Raw genomic sequence first — 15327 nt, 5'->3', positions numbered from 1 at the left:
TTAACTAAAGTTTGATTCATCTTGTACAAGATGTTATTTAAATGCAATAATTCAAATAATAAAGAAAATAGAAACATTTCTAATATAAAAGCAAATGGTGATTTTAAGGAATATTTCACCTAAAAATGAAAGTTCTCTCATCATTTACTCATCCTCATGCCATCTCAGATGTGTATGACTTTCTTTTTCTGCAGAACACAAGTTATTATTTTTAGAAGAATTTTTCAGCTCTTTAGGTCCATACAATACACTACACTAAAAAAATAAAGAAATAAAATAAAAAATAAAAAAGGCTTTAGATTCCAAAAGATTTACTTATAAAATGAAGTAAAATGTTCTTAACTCCACAGCATAATATACAGTATATTCAAGTGAGTAAATTTAACTTCTGTTAAAACATAAACTTATACTTACAAAGCTGATGTACATGGTACTTAAACTTAGTAAATTTAGATGAATATTTTGCTTTCCTTATAAACACGTGTACCACATAACATATAAAAGACTTCCGCAGGGACTCGTTAATCTACGACCATTTTCTACCTAATTTACGATAGCTTTTGGAAACGGGCCACAAAGAACAATCTTAAGATATTCTGTCTGCTTATGCTTACGAGACATTTGGCAAACGAATCCCAGGCCTTAAGATATACACTTTTTTCTCAATATAATAAAACTAAATAAAAAACTAAATAAAAAAAATATGGACCGATTTAAAAATGTTTACCCATCCATAATCCTAAATCTTATTGAAAAACTGTGATTTGTCCTGTTGTCCTAGGCAGTAAGTCAGTGTTTTATGCTTGTGTCCTATGTTTTTCTTAGAACTTTGACATATACAAGGTCCAAAGTTTATAACTGAGCTTTGCAACACATGTTTCAGGATCAGAATCAGAATGAGCTTTATTGCCAAATATGCCAGAAGGAATTTTCCTTGGTGACAGTGACAGAAGCTTCCAGTGCACAAACAATACAACAATGAGACATTGATAATAATAATAATAATAATAATAATAATAATAATAATAATAATAATAATAATAATAAAATAGATAAAATAAAAAGCAAATAGAAATATAAGTATATATAGAAATACACAATAAGATATATATATGTACAAATCTGTTATATACAGTGCAAGGGAATGTAATGCAGAAGAGGGAGGATATGTTAAATAATATAACTGACTGCTGTGTCTTGCACGTAATTATAGTATAGTTTTTTAACTGTTCATGAGATGGATAGTCTGAGAGAAAAACTGTTCTTGTGCCTGAGCGTCGGCCAGAAGGCAACAGCATCTACATGTAGGAGGTAACTCATTCAAGCGCTCCTTAAAGTATTTATGTTCAATCAATCAATTTATTTTTCTGTGCAAAGTTATATCCAATTTTACAACTTCGTTGCCAAGACGAGGTAACGCTGTAAACCCTAAAAAATCCGTAAAAACGATGATTTAACGACTTTACAGCTCAAATGATACGCAAGATTTAACAGAAGTAGCCTACTAATGCAAGTGCTTTTTTAAAACTATCAGCTTCATATTTCTGCCTTCAAACCCTCCAAACTTTGGCCTCATTCACTTCCATTGTAAGTGCCTCACTGTAACCTCGATTTTTGGAGGGACGAGTCGAAATTATGTGGTAATCAACATTACGCCGCAAATGCTGTCAATTTAGCTTAACTTGTATTGAACCCGGAATATTCCTTTAAAGTTTTGGATACAGGTTTTGGAACAGACCCATAGACATTGTTTACACCTAGACTATTCGTTTCGGAAGATCCGATCACAAGACTATAAACCAATAAACTGAGTCTAAAATAAAATCTTAATATTTTATACCCACCAAGTAGGCTTATATCATATTATATGATTTTATCTCGTTATTTCTCTTAACATCATTTTTTATCGATTTGCTTTGGACGCTTTCCATTTAACTATGAAGCTAATTTCACCAAAAGTCAAATGTTTGACAACACAATACAAGAGTTCAATACAATACAAGAAGTCACTGTATTTAAAATGTTTTTATTTAAAAAAAAAAAACAACAACAACAACAACAACAAAAAAAAAAAGTCAAGAAAACATAAAAACTAAAAAAATACAACAAGCTAAATATATGCAAGGACTGTTTAACCTTTCTGACTGGGAACTGTCCAGTGCTGAATGGACTTGAAAATGGTGATGAAACATTGTGACGCAAATCGAAAGTGAAATAGAAACGGGTTTTTCCCGTTACAGCCAACAGACTAAATACTCTGTCCCAGCCAGGCTAAATAAATAAATAAATAAATACAATTATATGAACAAATAGAGTTCTGGGTGCTCATAACATGATGTCGGAGTTTTGCGTCAGTATGAACTTCAGAGTGCGGAGTATCTCCTTCCTCACGATTTCCCATGCGCAGTAACTAAAACCCTGCACAGAAATGAACGACATTCAGCATAAGAATGTTTATAATAAAACACCAAACAGACTAAAGTTACACTGGTTAGGGATGCAAGCGTACCTTTTCTTTCACAACTGTGGATATGATCTCGAAGTAAGCTTTGAGTGCAACATCTCTACTAGGGAAATCCTGTGTCGCTTCAAACTTATTCATCACCTATGTTGGCACACACACACAGTAACATAAAAAAAATAATGCTGATTGGCACAAGGGCAGTTAGACGTTTTAAACAATCAGATGTGAGGAGTCTAGGCAACACTTACGCATTTGCTGTCCTCAATCTGGCGGTATATGATGTTTTGAAAGTCATCCAGTTTTTGCGCCATTCCACTGGTCTGGAACACCATCAGTAACGAGTATCACCAAAGTGTTTATTTAGTGCTGTGTTGAATTTTGAATTGTCTGTCAGAAAAGGTAAACAGTGTTCAAAGACAAGACCAATTTCTCTATGAAGATTAAGCACAAATTTTAGGTTTTTAGCAGGGCGGCAGGACCCATCACGGTAAAATATTAAAAGATACACAAGGCACCATTCGGGGTTCCTCAGCTGCCACACCGGCAGAGCCCTCTGGAGATCCTCCAGACACCCAATAAAAGAGCCTCAAATACCTAATTTACGTACTCAATGAACTTCAAGACATTTCAAGAGTCTCAAACCTTTTAATTATGATGGGGTTACTGAAAAACAGACAGACAGACAGACAGACAGACAGACAGACAGACAGACAGACAGATAGATAGATAGATAGATAGATAGATAGATAGATAGATAGATAGATAGATAGATAGATAGATAGATAGACCACAGATTAGCTAAAATAGAAAGGAAGGAAATAGAAAGTCGAAAGCGCTACGGCTCAAAGAAACGGTTGCTGTTGTGGTTTAATTTGTCTTTCCATCCTCTATTTCTATTTCGATTATCATGGATCAATGCTGTATAAAATGAACGATTGGAATCTCTCTCATCACACATAGTTTCAACAGCCTTCGTGACAAAGTACCATTCTTAAAGCTCTTTCTTTTATTTTGACTTACTTCGTGATCCCCGATCTTGAATTAATCTACAAAATGGCACTTGTACATTTTATGTTGCTGTGTTCATTTCTTATATATTCGCAAGTTTGTTCAATGCCAACAAAGTGCATTATTCGGTGGGACCTTGTGGAGTCATCTCACAATCTACTTGAGAATATGGTATGTTGAGTTTTTATTTGTATTCTCTTCCTTTTCTTTCATTACTTGGTTCACACATGTCCTAACCTCTGCCCTGTCTTTGTTTATAGGGAGTCCTTTTCCCTCGTGAATGCTTGGAAGAAAAAGTCGAGATAACGTTTCCTAAATCTGCTCTGCAATCAAACGGCTCAAATCAGGTAAAATCACAACAAATCAAGACCATGACCATTCCATGCATTAGTTCCAAGACATAATTAAATGTTTTAGATGATGTAATGTTGTCTAACTGCTCTTGCTTATTGATGTGCAGAAAATCGCAGTGTATACAATCATGGAGCACATTGACGCTTTGTTTGCAAATGAGACCCATCCTGGATCCTGGGTCCCGGAGAAAGTGGATGTTTTCCGGCACAAAGTTTATCGCTTAAAAGAAGATAACAAATGCGTAAGGGAAACATACATTTATTACTGCAGTCTGTTATATTTTCTGTTATACCTATTTTATTTTCATTCTATTGCATGGATGTGTGAACACACCTGTAACGATGTAATAATTACTTATTCTTGGGCAGGTTTTGGGGAAAACGCACGGACCCGTGGATGATTTTCCTGCAATAGACAATGCCCTGAGAAACTATTTCGAAGAATTGGCCACTCTTCTTAGAAACAAGGTACCATTCGATTTGTAGCCTTCTCAAACACATCTCAATTAAATACAAAATGTACAGCTCACATCAATTGCTATCTTCTTTTCTCTATCAGGATTACAGTTTCTGCGCATGGGAGGTGGTTCGAAAAGAGCTCCTGAGTGTTCTTAATGACATCCTCCAGCTAAACTCATCCAAATAGCAATTTTCGTAGTCAAATATGCATTTATTTATTTATTTATTTATTAAAGTGATTAATTAAGTATTTAATTATTTATTTACCTATTTGTGTATTTATTTGATTATTTATTGGTTACTGATTGTTTGTTTGATTGCAAGGAGAAAAACAGTATTTGTAGTGTCTGTGTTCTTGTCAGTAAAATGCTACATTTATTTCTAAGTTGTCTTTTTCTGATGACAGAGATAAGGCTATACACTAAACATTCAATAAAACTGACGACACTGAAGTATTTGTCTGAGTTTCATTCACTGGCGTTTGAAAAAAAAAAAAAAAGACTAGTAAGATTTACTTAATTTTTTTAGCAAGTTTTTGCACACAGTTTTTCTAAGAAAATGTTAACTGTATAAAATGAAGTAAAATGTTCTTAACTCCACAGCATAATATACAGTATATTCAAGTGAGTAAATTTAACTTAACTTCTGTTAAAACATAAACTTATACTTACAAAGCTGATGTACATTGTACTTAAACTTAGTAAATTTAGATGAATATTTTGCTTTCCTTATAAACACGTGTACCACATAACATATAAAAGACTTCCGCAGGGACTGGTTAATCTACGACCATTTTCTACCTAATTTACGATAGCTTTTGGAAACGGGCCACAAAGAACAATCTTAAGATATTCTGTCTACTTATGCTTACGATATATTTGGCAAACGAAGCCCAGGTCTTAAGATATACACTTTTTCTCCATATAAAGAATATATATATATATGGACCGATATGTAACAGTTTACCCATCTATAATCCTAAATCTTATTGAAAATCTGTGATTTGTCCTGTTGTCCTGGGCAGTAAGTCACTGTTTTATGCTTGTGTCCAATGTTTTTCTTAGAACTTTGAATTAAACAAGGTCTATAATTTATAACTGAGCTTTGCAAAACATGTTTCAGGCTCAGAACAGAATGAGCTTTATTGCCAAGTATGCTTCCACATACAATTACTTTTTCTTGGTGACAGAATTCTCCAGCGCACAAACAATACAACAATGAGACATAGAAAATAAAAATAAAAAAACAGAATAAAATGAAAAGTTAATAGAAATATAAGTATATATAGAAATGCACAACACGACATATATATATATGTTTATAGATACGCGTGGTACGATGTATATCATTCAACAAAACATTATAAAAAAAATGAGAAACCAATGTGTACATGTGTGATCATTGCATGATTTTCTAATGTCATGCTGCAACTTACAGTAAAACGAATAATTCGCATTCGATCAGGACAGTGTTTCAAAAAGTTCCAAAACCTAGTGAGCTGCCTTGCTGTCTCCTACCTTCTAAAGCAGCTGTTTTCTATGGCAGTATCCTTACTGAAATGAAGCCAAGGATTTGGAACGCTCTACATGTAGGCGGCAACTCATTCAAGCGCTCCTTAAAGGAATGTTCAATCAATCAATCAATCAATCAATCAATCAATCAATCAATCGATCGATCAATCAGTTTATTTATATAGCACAATAGAAACAACAGTAGTTGACCACTGTGCTGTACAACCATAATATAAGAAATATCTCAAAAATACATCACATAAATACATCACCAAAATACATCAATATAGCTATGCTGTACAAACCGCAATGCAAGATAAAGAGGTACATCAAAGCACATAAATTATATAAGTTTACACCTTTGAACTCTAAGGACAATAGTAAGCCTGCGCATCATTCTCAAACAGTGTGTCAATATTCTGGAGTGTCTGGTAAATGGCTTTTTCGACACCAGTAGCCTTAATAAAAAACAGTTGCATTACAGATGTTTAGTTTTAAATTGAGCACGGAACTTTGTGATCAAAAACTGTTCGTGCAGAAATGTTACCTGCTGTGTATTGTTGGACTGGAACACATATTGGGGAAAAGAAATGGAAACATGGTCCTTCAGGCATTGCAAAGGAAAAAGACCCCCCTAAAGCAAAATGTAAATTCGTTAGGGGGAAAATTGTTTTTACTGCATAATTATATAGCAATGTTTCCTCACGTACCATTGTTTCTAGAAGTGTGTATGACGTCTTCATTAAGTTCTTGTGGAGGATGCAGTTTGTTGGCAATGACCAAACCTGCGCAAAGCAGACAATGGCGCACAGCCAGGCCATAAGATGGTGATCCATTTTGACAGATGCCTATATAAGGAAGCAAAGACCTTACTAGTTAAACTGATCTTTCCGATAAAGTTCAAACACAATTATAAAGTCTTTAATAATCAGAAATTGATTGCTTACCTCGTTGAATTGTCGGGTATACTTTACAAGTTGTGCTTGTTGTTATGTGAAAGACTCATAGTAGGGCTACAGTTTATATACAACATACTTGCACAGATAAAAAAGCGAAAGGGGTGATTTCACACTTATTCACTACATCCGAATGGACGAGACTTTGCGTTTTCGAGACGTCTTAAACTCTTATTTGTTTCTTTCATTCAAGTGCATTCACAAAGAAGACCTATTTCCTCTTGATTCATATGAAGCTGATTTTCGTTACATTTTTTATTAATATGAAAAGATTTATGTGGTATCCAAGAGCCCAATGTATAAACGAAAAAACATACAACAGAATAAGCAAATGCATTACTGTAAATGTGCATACATTATATATTAGGCTAATAAATGTGTTGACACATGTTTTTATTCATCACACAACTATCTGTTGACAAGTGAAATGATGATTTACTAAAGAGGAACATCTGAAGGCTTAGTTAACTATGTAACTACAGGGAGGGCAGGGTGTGCAGTCGCCCTAAGGCCGGGGTGAGAGGGGGCCCGCAACGGTCGACCAAAAGAAACCATAAAAATGACCCCAGGCTCGAGGGGTGTTGAAAAAACGACCAAGGTTCTTTGCACTGGGGCACGCAAGATCCAAGTTACCCCACTGGTTGTCTTTATATTTGACACTTTCCATACTTTAATTTGACCAAATATATATCAAGCATGAAATGTTTCCATTTAGGCAGCACATATCCAAGGTGAGTAATATAACTGCCATTTCAGTCAACAGAAGATGCTTATAATTGACCTATACATTATACAATCTTCCAAAACAGGGTGAGCATTACTGATTTGATCTTGGAGTGAACCTAATTTATCTTTATGGGAAGTCAAGTGTAACTGTGTTCTGAGTTTATTATGGTATATAATAAACTCTGAAATATTTGTGGCATATGGTTGGTAAAAAAAATGTCTGTCTGTTTGTGACAAAGACCAAGCATTTTTCTTGTATTCCTGGTCTTGAGCCTACAACCTCAAACCAGATCACAATCACAAAAGCTTGCAAACTAGTTTAAACTTGCCACCATACTTTATCAACATTTTTATTTTGTTATTTTGACAAAAATAAACTGCTGTTGATATGAGCATTTGTCTTAAGTGATGTACCGTTAAGGTCACCTAGACAGTGGTGTAGGGCTGGTTAAAAAATGTTGCAGTTTCAAATGCTGTGTTTTAAAGTTTTGGTTTTGAAAGCTGAGCAGAGAAAAGAACTGTGTGTCAAGTTGGCACCTTGTGCAATGTGTACATATGTTGATACCAGATCTTCATTTCAGCCCAACATAAAGCAGCTAACAAAGCTGAAATGCCATGTCACCTTAAAGCAAGTCTGTATAGCTTGAATTCTTGAAGTCCCAGGACAACATTTTTGTGGGACACCCACCCCTCTCGAAGGAGACCCCAGTCAATTGTTCTATGGAAATACTCAAGACTTCCTTAAAGGTGCACTCAGTAACTTTTTGCTTGTGTCATCTTGGGCTTACAATGACACCTAGTGGTGTGGATGCCATTTTCCAGATGCCACTGTAAAAACTCACTATTCACAATCAGCCATAATTGATTTAATCCATGCATGAAAGCATCAAATAACAAGATGGTTAGTGAGATTAAGCGAGTAGTACTCAGCTGGTCATGTGATTCTAAAATGGTAGCCCCCATGAGGGCGCCCCTGCCACATGTAGAATAAAAAACTTTTAAAAGGTTACTGATATGACTAGAGTCCTCAGCTCATGTGAGAGGTCATGATTTTATACTTATGTTTCAAAATAACAGTTGATTTCTTTAGAAGTAAAACTTTTTAATGGGGAAAAATTGCACCGTTAAAGCCGCCTTTTCACTGCACACAACAAACAAGGTCCGATAGACTGGAAGTCATTCATTTCCTTTGGAGAGTCGCCTGGGGTCTGCGTGGGGTGCCGACCATCAGCGGATGTGGAAGTTTTGAATCCGATTTGAGCTTTGGATACATTAAAAATGTGGACTTCAGTGACTAGACCATATGCGACACCCTGCCGGATGTGATGTATTCCAATCAAATCTATGTGCGCGAGTTGAGAATTATGAATACTTGTTTGTTTAAAATTATCATAAATACTTGAAAGTGTAAAAATGCATGGATATTGATAAAGAAGTAATAAATTAGTAATTTACTATTTATATTTTATTATTTTTAGTTTTGTCTCCATATGTTCCCTCCAAAAGTATTGGCGGTCATTTGTCCTTTATGCATATCTATTTATTATTTGTATTCATCTTGTCAAGTGTCACCGTTTAGTGAAAGTGATGCACCTCAACGGAGAAGATATACACTCACCGGCCACTTTATCAGGTACACCTGTTCATCTACTTCTTCATGCCAGTTGTGTGGCAGCAGTGTAATGTATAAAATCATGCACATATGGGTCAGGAGCTTCAGTTAATGTTCACATCAACCATCAGAATGGGGAAAAATGTATCTCAGTGATTTAGACCATGGCATGATTGTTGGTGCCAGACGGGCTGGTATGAGTATTTCTGTAACAGCTGATCTCCTGGGATTTTCATGCACAAGAGTCTCTAGGGTGTGTAGAGAATAGTCCGAAAAACAAACAAAAAAACAACCAATGAGCGGCAGTTCTGTGGAAGAAAACACCCTGTTGATGACAGAGGTCAACGGAGAATGGCCAGACTGGTTCGAGCTGACAGAAAGGCTACAGTAACTAAGATAATCCCTCTGTTCAATTGTAGTGAGCAGAATAGCATCTCAGAATGCGCAACATATCGAACCTTGGGTTCCACTTCTGCCAGCCAAGAAGAGAAAGCTGAGGCTGCAGTGGGCCTACCATTTGTGTACCTCAACAGAAATCTAGATTTGTCAGACCAGGCAATGTTCTTAGCTGAAAATTGTGGTACCCAGTGGGGACTTCTGTTGCTGTAGAACAACCACCTCAATGTTCGATGTGTTGTAAGTTCAGAAATGCTTTTCTGCATAGCACTGTTGTAACATGTGTGTTTATTTGGGTTACTGTCACCTTCCTGTCAGCTTGGACCAGTCTGGCCATTCTCCTCTGACCTCTGTCATTAACAATGCCTTTTCGCCCACAGAACTGCCGCTGGCTGGATGTTTTTCGCACCATTCTCTTTACACTCTAGAGACTGTTGTGAGTGAAAATCCCAGGAGATCAGCAGTTATAGAAATACTACAGAAATACGACGGTCAGACATGAATGTGGGAGACAGTGAAAAGATGGCTTAAGAATTATTATTCACTGGGGTTAATACATTTTGCCCAAGATTGTGTGTATGTGTCATGGTCCTGTCACTCTGTCAGTCTGGGTTTTAGTCTGACAGGACCGTGGCATTATCCGCCCATGTCTGTCTTTGTTAGAGTATGCAGTTTGTCGATTGGCATGAGTGTATATAACCTCGTTGTCTTGGCGATGTGCACTCATGCCAATCGGATGTTTTGCCTTCTTGTGAGAACACGTGGCTTTGTTATAGTTTCTGTATTGCCATGTGCTTCTCTGTCTTACGTCACACCCTGCCTCCTTGTTTGCTGATTATTGTTTCATTAGTAGCACCTGCCCTATATTAACCCACTAGATTTCTCCCCATATTTCAGTCTCCTTGTGTACAAAATTCCCTGCTCCATGCATGTGCGAGTCAAACATGTTCAAACCAGTCTGGCGCATTTGCGAAAGTTTCAGTTGGGCAGCTTCTCTGTAATGGAGTTATACAGAATCTCCTGGCTTTTGTTTACACCTTTAAAATTTTGTTTTTCTTGGTGTGGTGTTGTTGTGCATTCATACCTCAGTAAGTAACAATATTTATCACCATTGTAAAAATGTTTTAGTGAGTGTCAAAGTGTTATTCAGTTAATCTTACCTCAGAAATGTTTTTATGATAATACACATACAGCAGCGGTAATATTCGACGAATCAACCCAGCTATTTGCTATCAAAGTGTTTATTTATTTCTACAAGTCTATCGCTTGTCATAATTTGTTAAAGAAAATAGTCATTCCGTGCTTAACCGGCATATTAACAATTATTATAAAGAGCGCACGGCAGTGTTAAAGCATAGCGCACAAACTTTGGTAACCTGACACCGCTTGTCAGTAGCAGCAGTGGCAGACTAGTTCACTTTAATAGTTGCATTACAATATGCTCTTGTTTACTGTTGCATTATACGAGTTTAAACTTATCAGTATATGCACAGTCAGTAACAGTTTTTATTTTGCCATGTCATATTAATATTGGTATATATATTTATTGTATTTAATTTTTCTTTCCAACAGAAACCACATATATCCTCATCCACACGACTGAAGCTGTCTATGTATCGTATTATTAAATCCATAATAAATATTTGGATTCTAAACTTCACTCTGGAGTAGCTGCAGTTCTTTCTGACAGAAGAATTAGGCCAGTTGATGTACCACGATCCATCTATGCACAAAACATCTCACAAATTGGTCCGTGGAGCCGGATTAGGGACTTTAGCTTCGCTATTGCTACATCCAGAGATTTCTAGGAGGGAGAACAAGTGCCAGATCCTCGTCCAAGTCGTACCGGCGGGTGCCCACTTACTTGTAGGAGTATGTGCTTGATTATCCACATCAGAGGCATGGTCATCCTTCACCAGCAGATGGCACTCAAGGAATATCTCATCCAAGCCAGAATCCTTATAGGGTCTATATTACTCCTGCTCAGAGACTTTGAAAGTGAAAAGCTTCATCACTTAGGGGCCCGGTGGAGAGATTTAAGCAGTCAGATGAGAGAGCTTCAAATCAGAATGGACAGTGCTAGACAGGCATCTTTTGCATCTAGATCTCCTGTTTACGGACACTACCAGAGTCTTCCTCGCGTTGAACTCAGTAACACTGGATTAGAACCCTCTGTGACTGTAGCATCATCCCCACAATATGAGGAAACACTTTACCACGAGCCCTCTACACAGCAGCGGCTGCAACCAAGCATGTAGCCACCTAATATAGCTTGTGTATCTTCCCTGCCAGGACCACAGCCTCAAAGACCATTTGCCGAACTCCGACGGTTAGACACATGGTCCCCCACAGCTGCTCAGCCTGTTCAGCCTGCCTATCATCAGGTACAGCCACAGCATCAGCCGACTCCAGTGCAGCCTGCACCAGCTCGCATGCAGCCGCTGTATCAATCAGCTGCTGTACAGCCTGCACCATCTTATGTGCAACCCCAAGGTCAGTTGTTTGCTGTACAATCTGCACCAGCCTCACTGCAGCCACAGTACCAGCAGACGGTGCCAGCTCCAGTTCAGCCTGTTCCAGCACAACCAGAGATGCATCCTCAATGCCCTTATCAACCTCTGCCTCCACCTCCTTGGCCTGGACCACAACCACTGTATTATTATCCCATCAATCCTGTGGCACCTGGACTGATGGAAATGGCTATTGCGACCTCCTATGGGATACCCAAGCCAAAGCTGGCAGTCTTCACCTCAGGGAAAGAGAGTGATTTCCTTATGCTCAAGAAAGGACTGGACAGCATCCTTGGCCCACACAGACATCTGACAGAGGACTACAAATATCAAGTGCTCTTGGATCATCTACATCTGCCCGCTGCTTACCAGGTAGCTAAGAGTTACGTCAACAGCCCATTTCCCTACACCAGTGCCATGCTTTCGAACAGAGATACGGTCAACCAAGACAATTTATTCAGAGTGAGCTGAGAGCTATCTTTAATGCACCAGCTATTCAACCAGGTGATGCGCAGGGATTTGAGGACTTTGCGGCAGCTGTTAACACACTGGTGGGCATGTTGAACACGATGGACTGGCTCTCTACTGACCAAACTGCCTGTCAGTTATAGACACTCATTCATAGAGTACTGTCTCAACCAGCACATCATTGTGAGTGGCAGTTCCAGGACTTGCATATTGCCAGAATTTGCTGAATGGCTGGAAAGAAAGGCTCAGGCCATTCAAATATCTCGATGTGTAACCGGGTCAGTACATGCAGAGCCTCTTCGACGAGAGCAGAAAACCTTTTCTTACCCTAAAGCCAAGGCAGCCACAATTCTCACAGGCAGTGAACAACCTAAAGCCATCAATTTGCCCTCAAGCTCCCTCACAGACACTAAAATGGCAGCTACAGCTAAAAAGCGGAATCACTTTAAGCCATTTTGTCCCTACTGCAACAACCATGAGCATTATCTCAATGCTTGTGCAGCATTTTGCAAGTTGAACCACACTCAAAGAGGAAGCTGGATTAAAGAGCGCAATAAATGCTGGGGGTGTGGACAAAGTCACAAACAAAACAGCTGCATGCTCAAGAAAACTTGCTCTACCTGTGGAGGACTCCACCTGCCTGTTCTGCATGAAGTTGCAGTTACTGCGGAAAAACAAAGCATGCATACAGTGAGCACAACCACTTCTCAGGTTTACTTGGATCAGGCCAGTCATTCAGGCAGAGTGATGCTGAAAGTTGTCCCGGTAAGACTCTGCAGTGGTAAAACATACATGGACACACGTGCGGTGTTAGATGATGGTTCTGAAAGAACAATCATCCTGCCAGCAGCAGTCAAACATCTGGGGTTGAAAGGATCTGAGGAAAACTTGACTCTCAGAACAATAAGGCAAGACCTTGTTCAGCTAAGAGGAAACACAGTCTCCTTTGAGGTATCTGCCCTATCACACCCAAATGTAAAACATCAAATTCAAAGGGCATTCACAGCTGAAGAGCTCAACCTTGCTGAGCAGTCTTGCTCTGTGGACTCACTGAAAAGAAGATATGGACACTTAAGAAACATCCCGTTGAAAGGTTTCACTAAAGTGCAGCCTTTGCTACTCATAGGATCAGATTATCCACAGTTTATCACACCAAACTGCCCAATCTGTATGGGTCCGCTTGGTAGCCCTATAGTGGTACACACACTGCTTGGCTGGACAGTTCAAGGGCCAACAACCTTTCTCCAGCAACCCTCAAATGTAAGCTCATGCCTCCACACCACATTCCTCTCTCCTATGCAAGAGATATGTCAGCTTGTTGAGCAGTTGTGGCAGCTTGACATACTGCCACCGAGAAATGAGAAAGAAGTAGTCCGCTCCAGACAAGATAAAGCTGCACTTGCCGTGTTGGAGGAGAAAATGGTACGTGTTACAGTTGATGGTGCAACCCGCTATGCTACCCCACTACTTCATAAGCAAGACGCAGCTAAACTCCAGGCACCACCCAACGCTGTCAAGGCTCTTTTAGGAGCTACAGAACGTTGCCTCATTAATAATCCTGACCTGGCTAACGTGTATAACAAAGAGATACACAAACTTGAGGAGGCAGGTTATGCAGTACGGATAACCAGTGAAGAAGCAGCCAATTCCAGTGATTCATGGTATGTTCCTCACCACATTGTGCTCCACAATGACAAAGCCCGGGTGGTCTTTAATTGCTCTTTCACCAACAAGCATATGAGCCTAAATGATTATCTACTGCCTGGTCCCACCTTAAGTCCACCACTGTTGGGATTCCTACTCAGGTTCAGAGAGCATACCATTGCAATAAGTGGAGACATACGAGCCATGTTTCACCAGATCAGACTGCTACCTGAAGACCAGCCACTGCTCCGCTTTTTCTGGAGAGTCATGGAAAGAGATCGCACCCAGACACCTATGAATGGCGATTGTTACCATTTGGGACCACCTGCAGTCCATGCTGTGCTACATATGCCCAATAGAGACATGTCAGAGACAACAGTGAGGGCAATGAAGATGTAGTGGAGTCCGTCCAGCAGTCTTTATATGTGGATAATTGCTTACAGTCCCTTCAATCTAAGCAGCTCATCGATAAAATGAGAGCATTGTTGGCGACTGGTGGCTTTGACATAAGGCAGTGGGCTAACAATGTTCCCGCTGAAGCCAAATCAGTGGGCTGCGAGCGGTGGCTTTCTGCAAACAAAACTGACCCACAAGAGTCGACCCTCTGCCTAGTGTGGCACTGTTCCCAGGACACTTTAGGCTATAATCACAGGCCTTTGTCAACAATCGGGGAAACCTCAATGAGAAATGTCTTTCGCATCCTGGCGAGCCAGTATGACCCACTCGGATACATCATCCCTTTCACCACAAAGGCCAAAATCATGGTGCAAACACTATGGAAGAGGGTTGGAGGTTGGGATGAACCTCTACCAGCTGACCTCTTCTCAGAATGGCATGCTTGGGAAGAAGAGCTTCCTAACCTACAGAGAATAACACTGACTAGGTGTTATACACCAGCATGCAACAACACCTCCTCCATTATCGATATGCATGTCTTCTGTGATGCCTCTGATAAGGCATATGGCTCTTATTTACCGGTGGAAACGGGTGATGACATCCAAGTTGAAATTCATCATGGTGAGGTCACGGGTGGCACCCAAAAAGCAACTCTCCACGCACGCCTTGAACTCTGTGCAGCATTGTCTGGACGTCAGCTTGCCAAAACACTGAACTCTGAACTTACACTTAACCTTAGACAGACACTCATGTGGTCAGACTCAACAACCGTGTTACACTGGATACAGTCTGAGTCATGCAACTACAAAGTGTTCGTTGGCACG

At 39.2% G+C, this 15327-nt stretch overlaps 2 protein-coding genes across 2 annotated transcripts; one reads left to right on the top strand and one right to left on the bottom strand.

Annotated features, from left to right (window-relative positions):
- Positions 1-2325: 2325 nt before the first annotated feature.
- Positions 2326-6631, bottom strand: LOC127450540 (interferon alpha-13-like). Its single transcript, XM_051714764.1, has 6 exons — positions 6506-6631; positions 6343-6429; positions 6182-6253; positions 2713-2784; positions 2510-2605; positions 2326-2418 (listed from the first exon to the last, which is right to left on the bottom strand). The coding sequence occupies exons 1-6, from the start codon at positions 6629-6631 to the stop codon at positions 2326-2328; spliced, it is 546 nt and encodes a 181-aa protein (XP_051570724.1).
- On the top strand, positions 3518-4479 carry LOC127450535 (interferon alpha-13-like). Its single transcript, XM_051714758.1, has 5 exons — positions 3518-3643; positions 3733-3819; positions 3933-4067; positions 4195-4293; positions 4385-4479. The coding sequence occupies exons 1-5, from the start codon at positions 3518-3520 to the stop codon at positions 4469-4471; spliced, it is 534 nt and encodes a 177-aa protein (XP_051570718.1). The 3' UTR covers positions 4472-4479.
- Positions 6632-15327: the final 8696 nt, after the last annotated feature.

Source organism: Myxocyprinus asiaticus, chromosome 13, assembly GCF_019703515.2.
Source record: "Myxocyprinus asiaticus isolate MX2 ecotype Aquarium Trade chromosome 13, UBuf_Myxa_2, whole genome shotgun sequence".
Taxonomy (NCBI): Eukaryota; Metazoa; Chordata; class Actinopteri; order Cypriniformes; family Catostomidae; genus Myxocyprinus; species Myxocyprinus asiaticus.
Note: the sequence above shows the minus strand (reverse complement) of the source record. Positions and strands in the feature narration are given on the sequence as shown.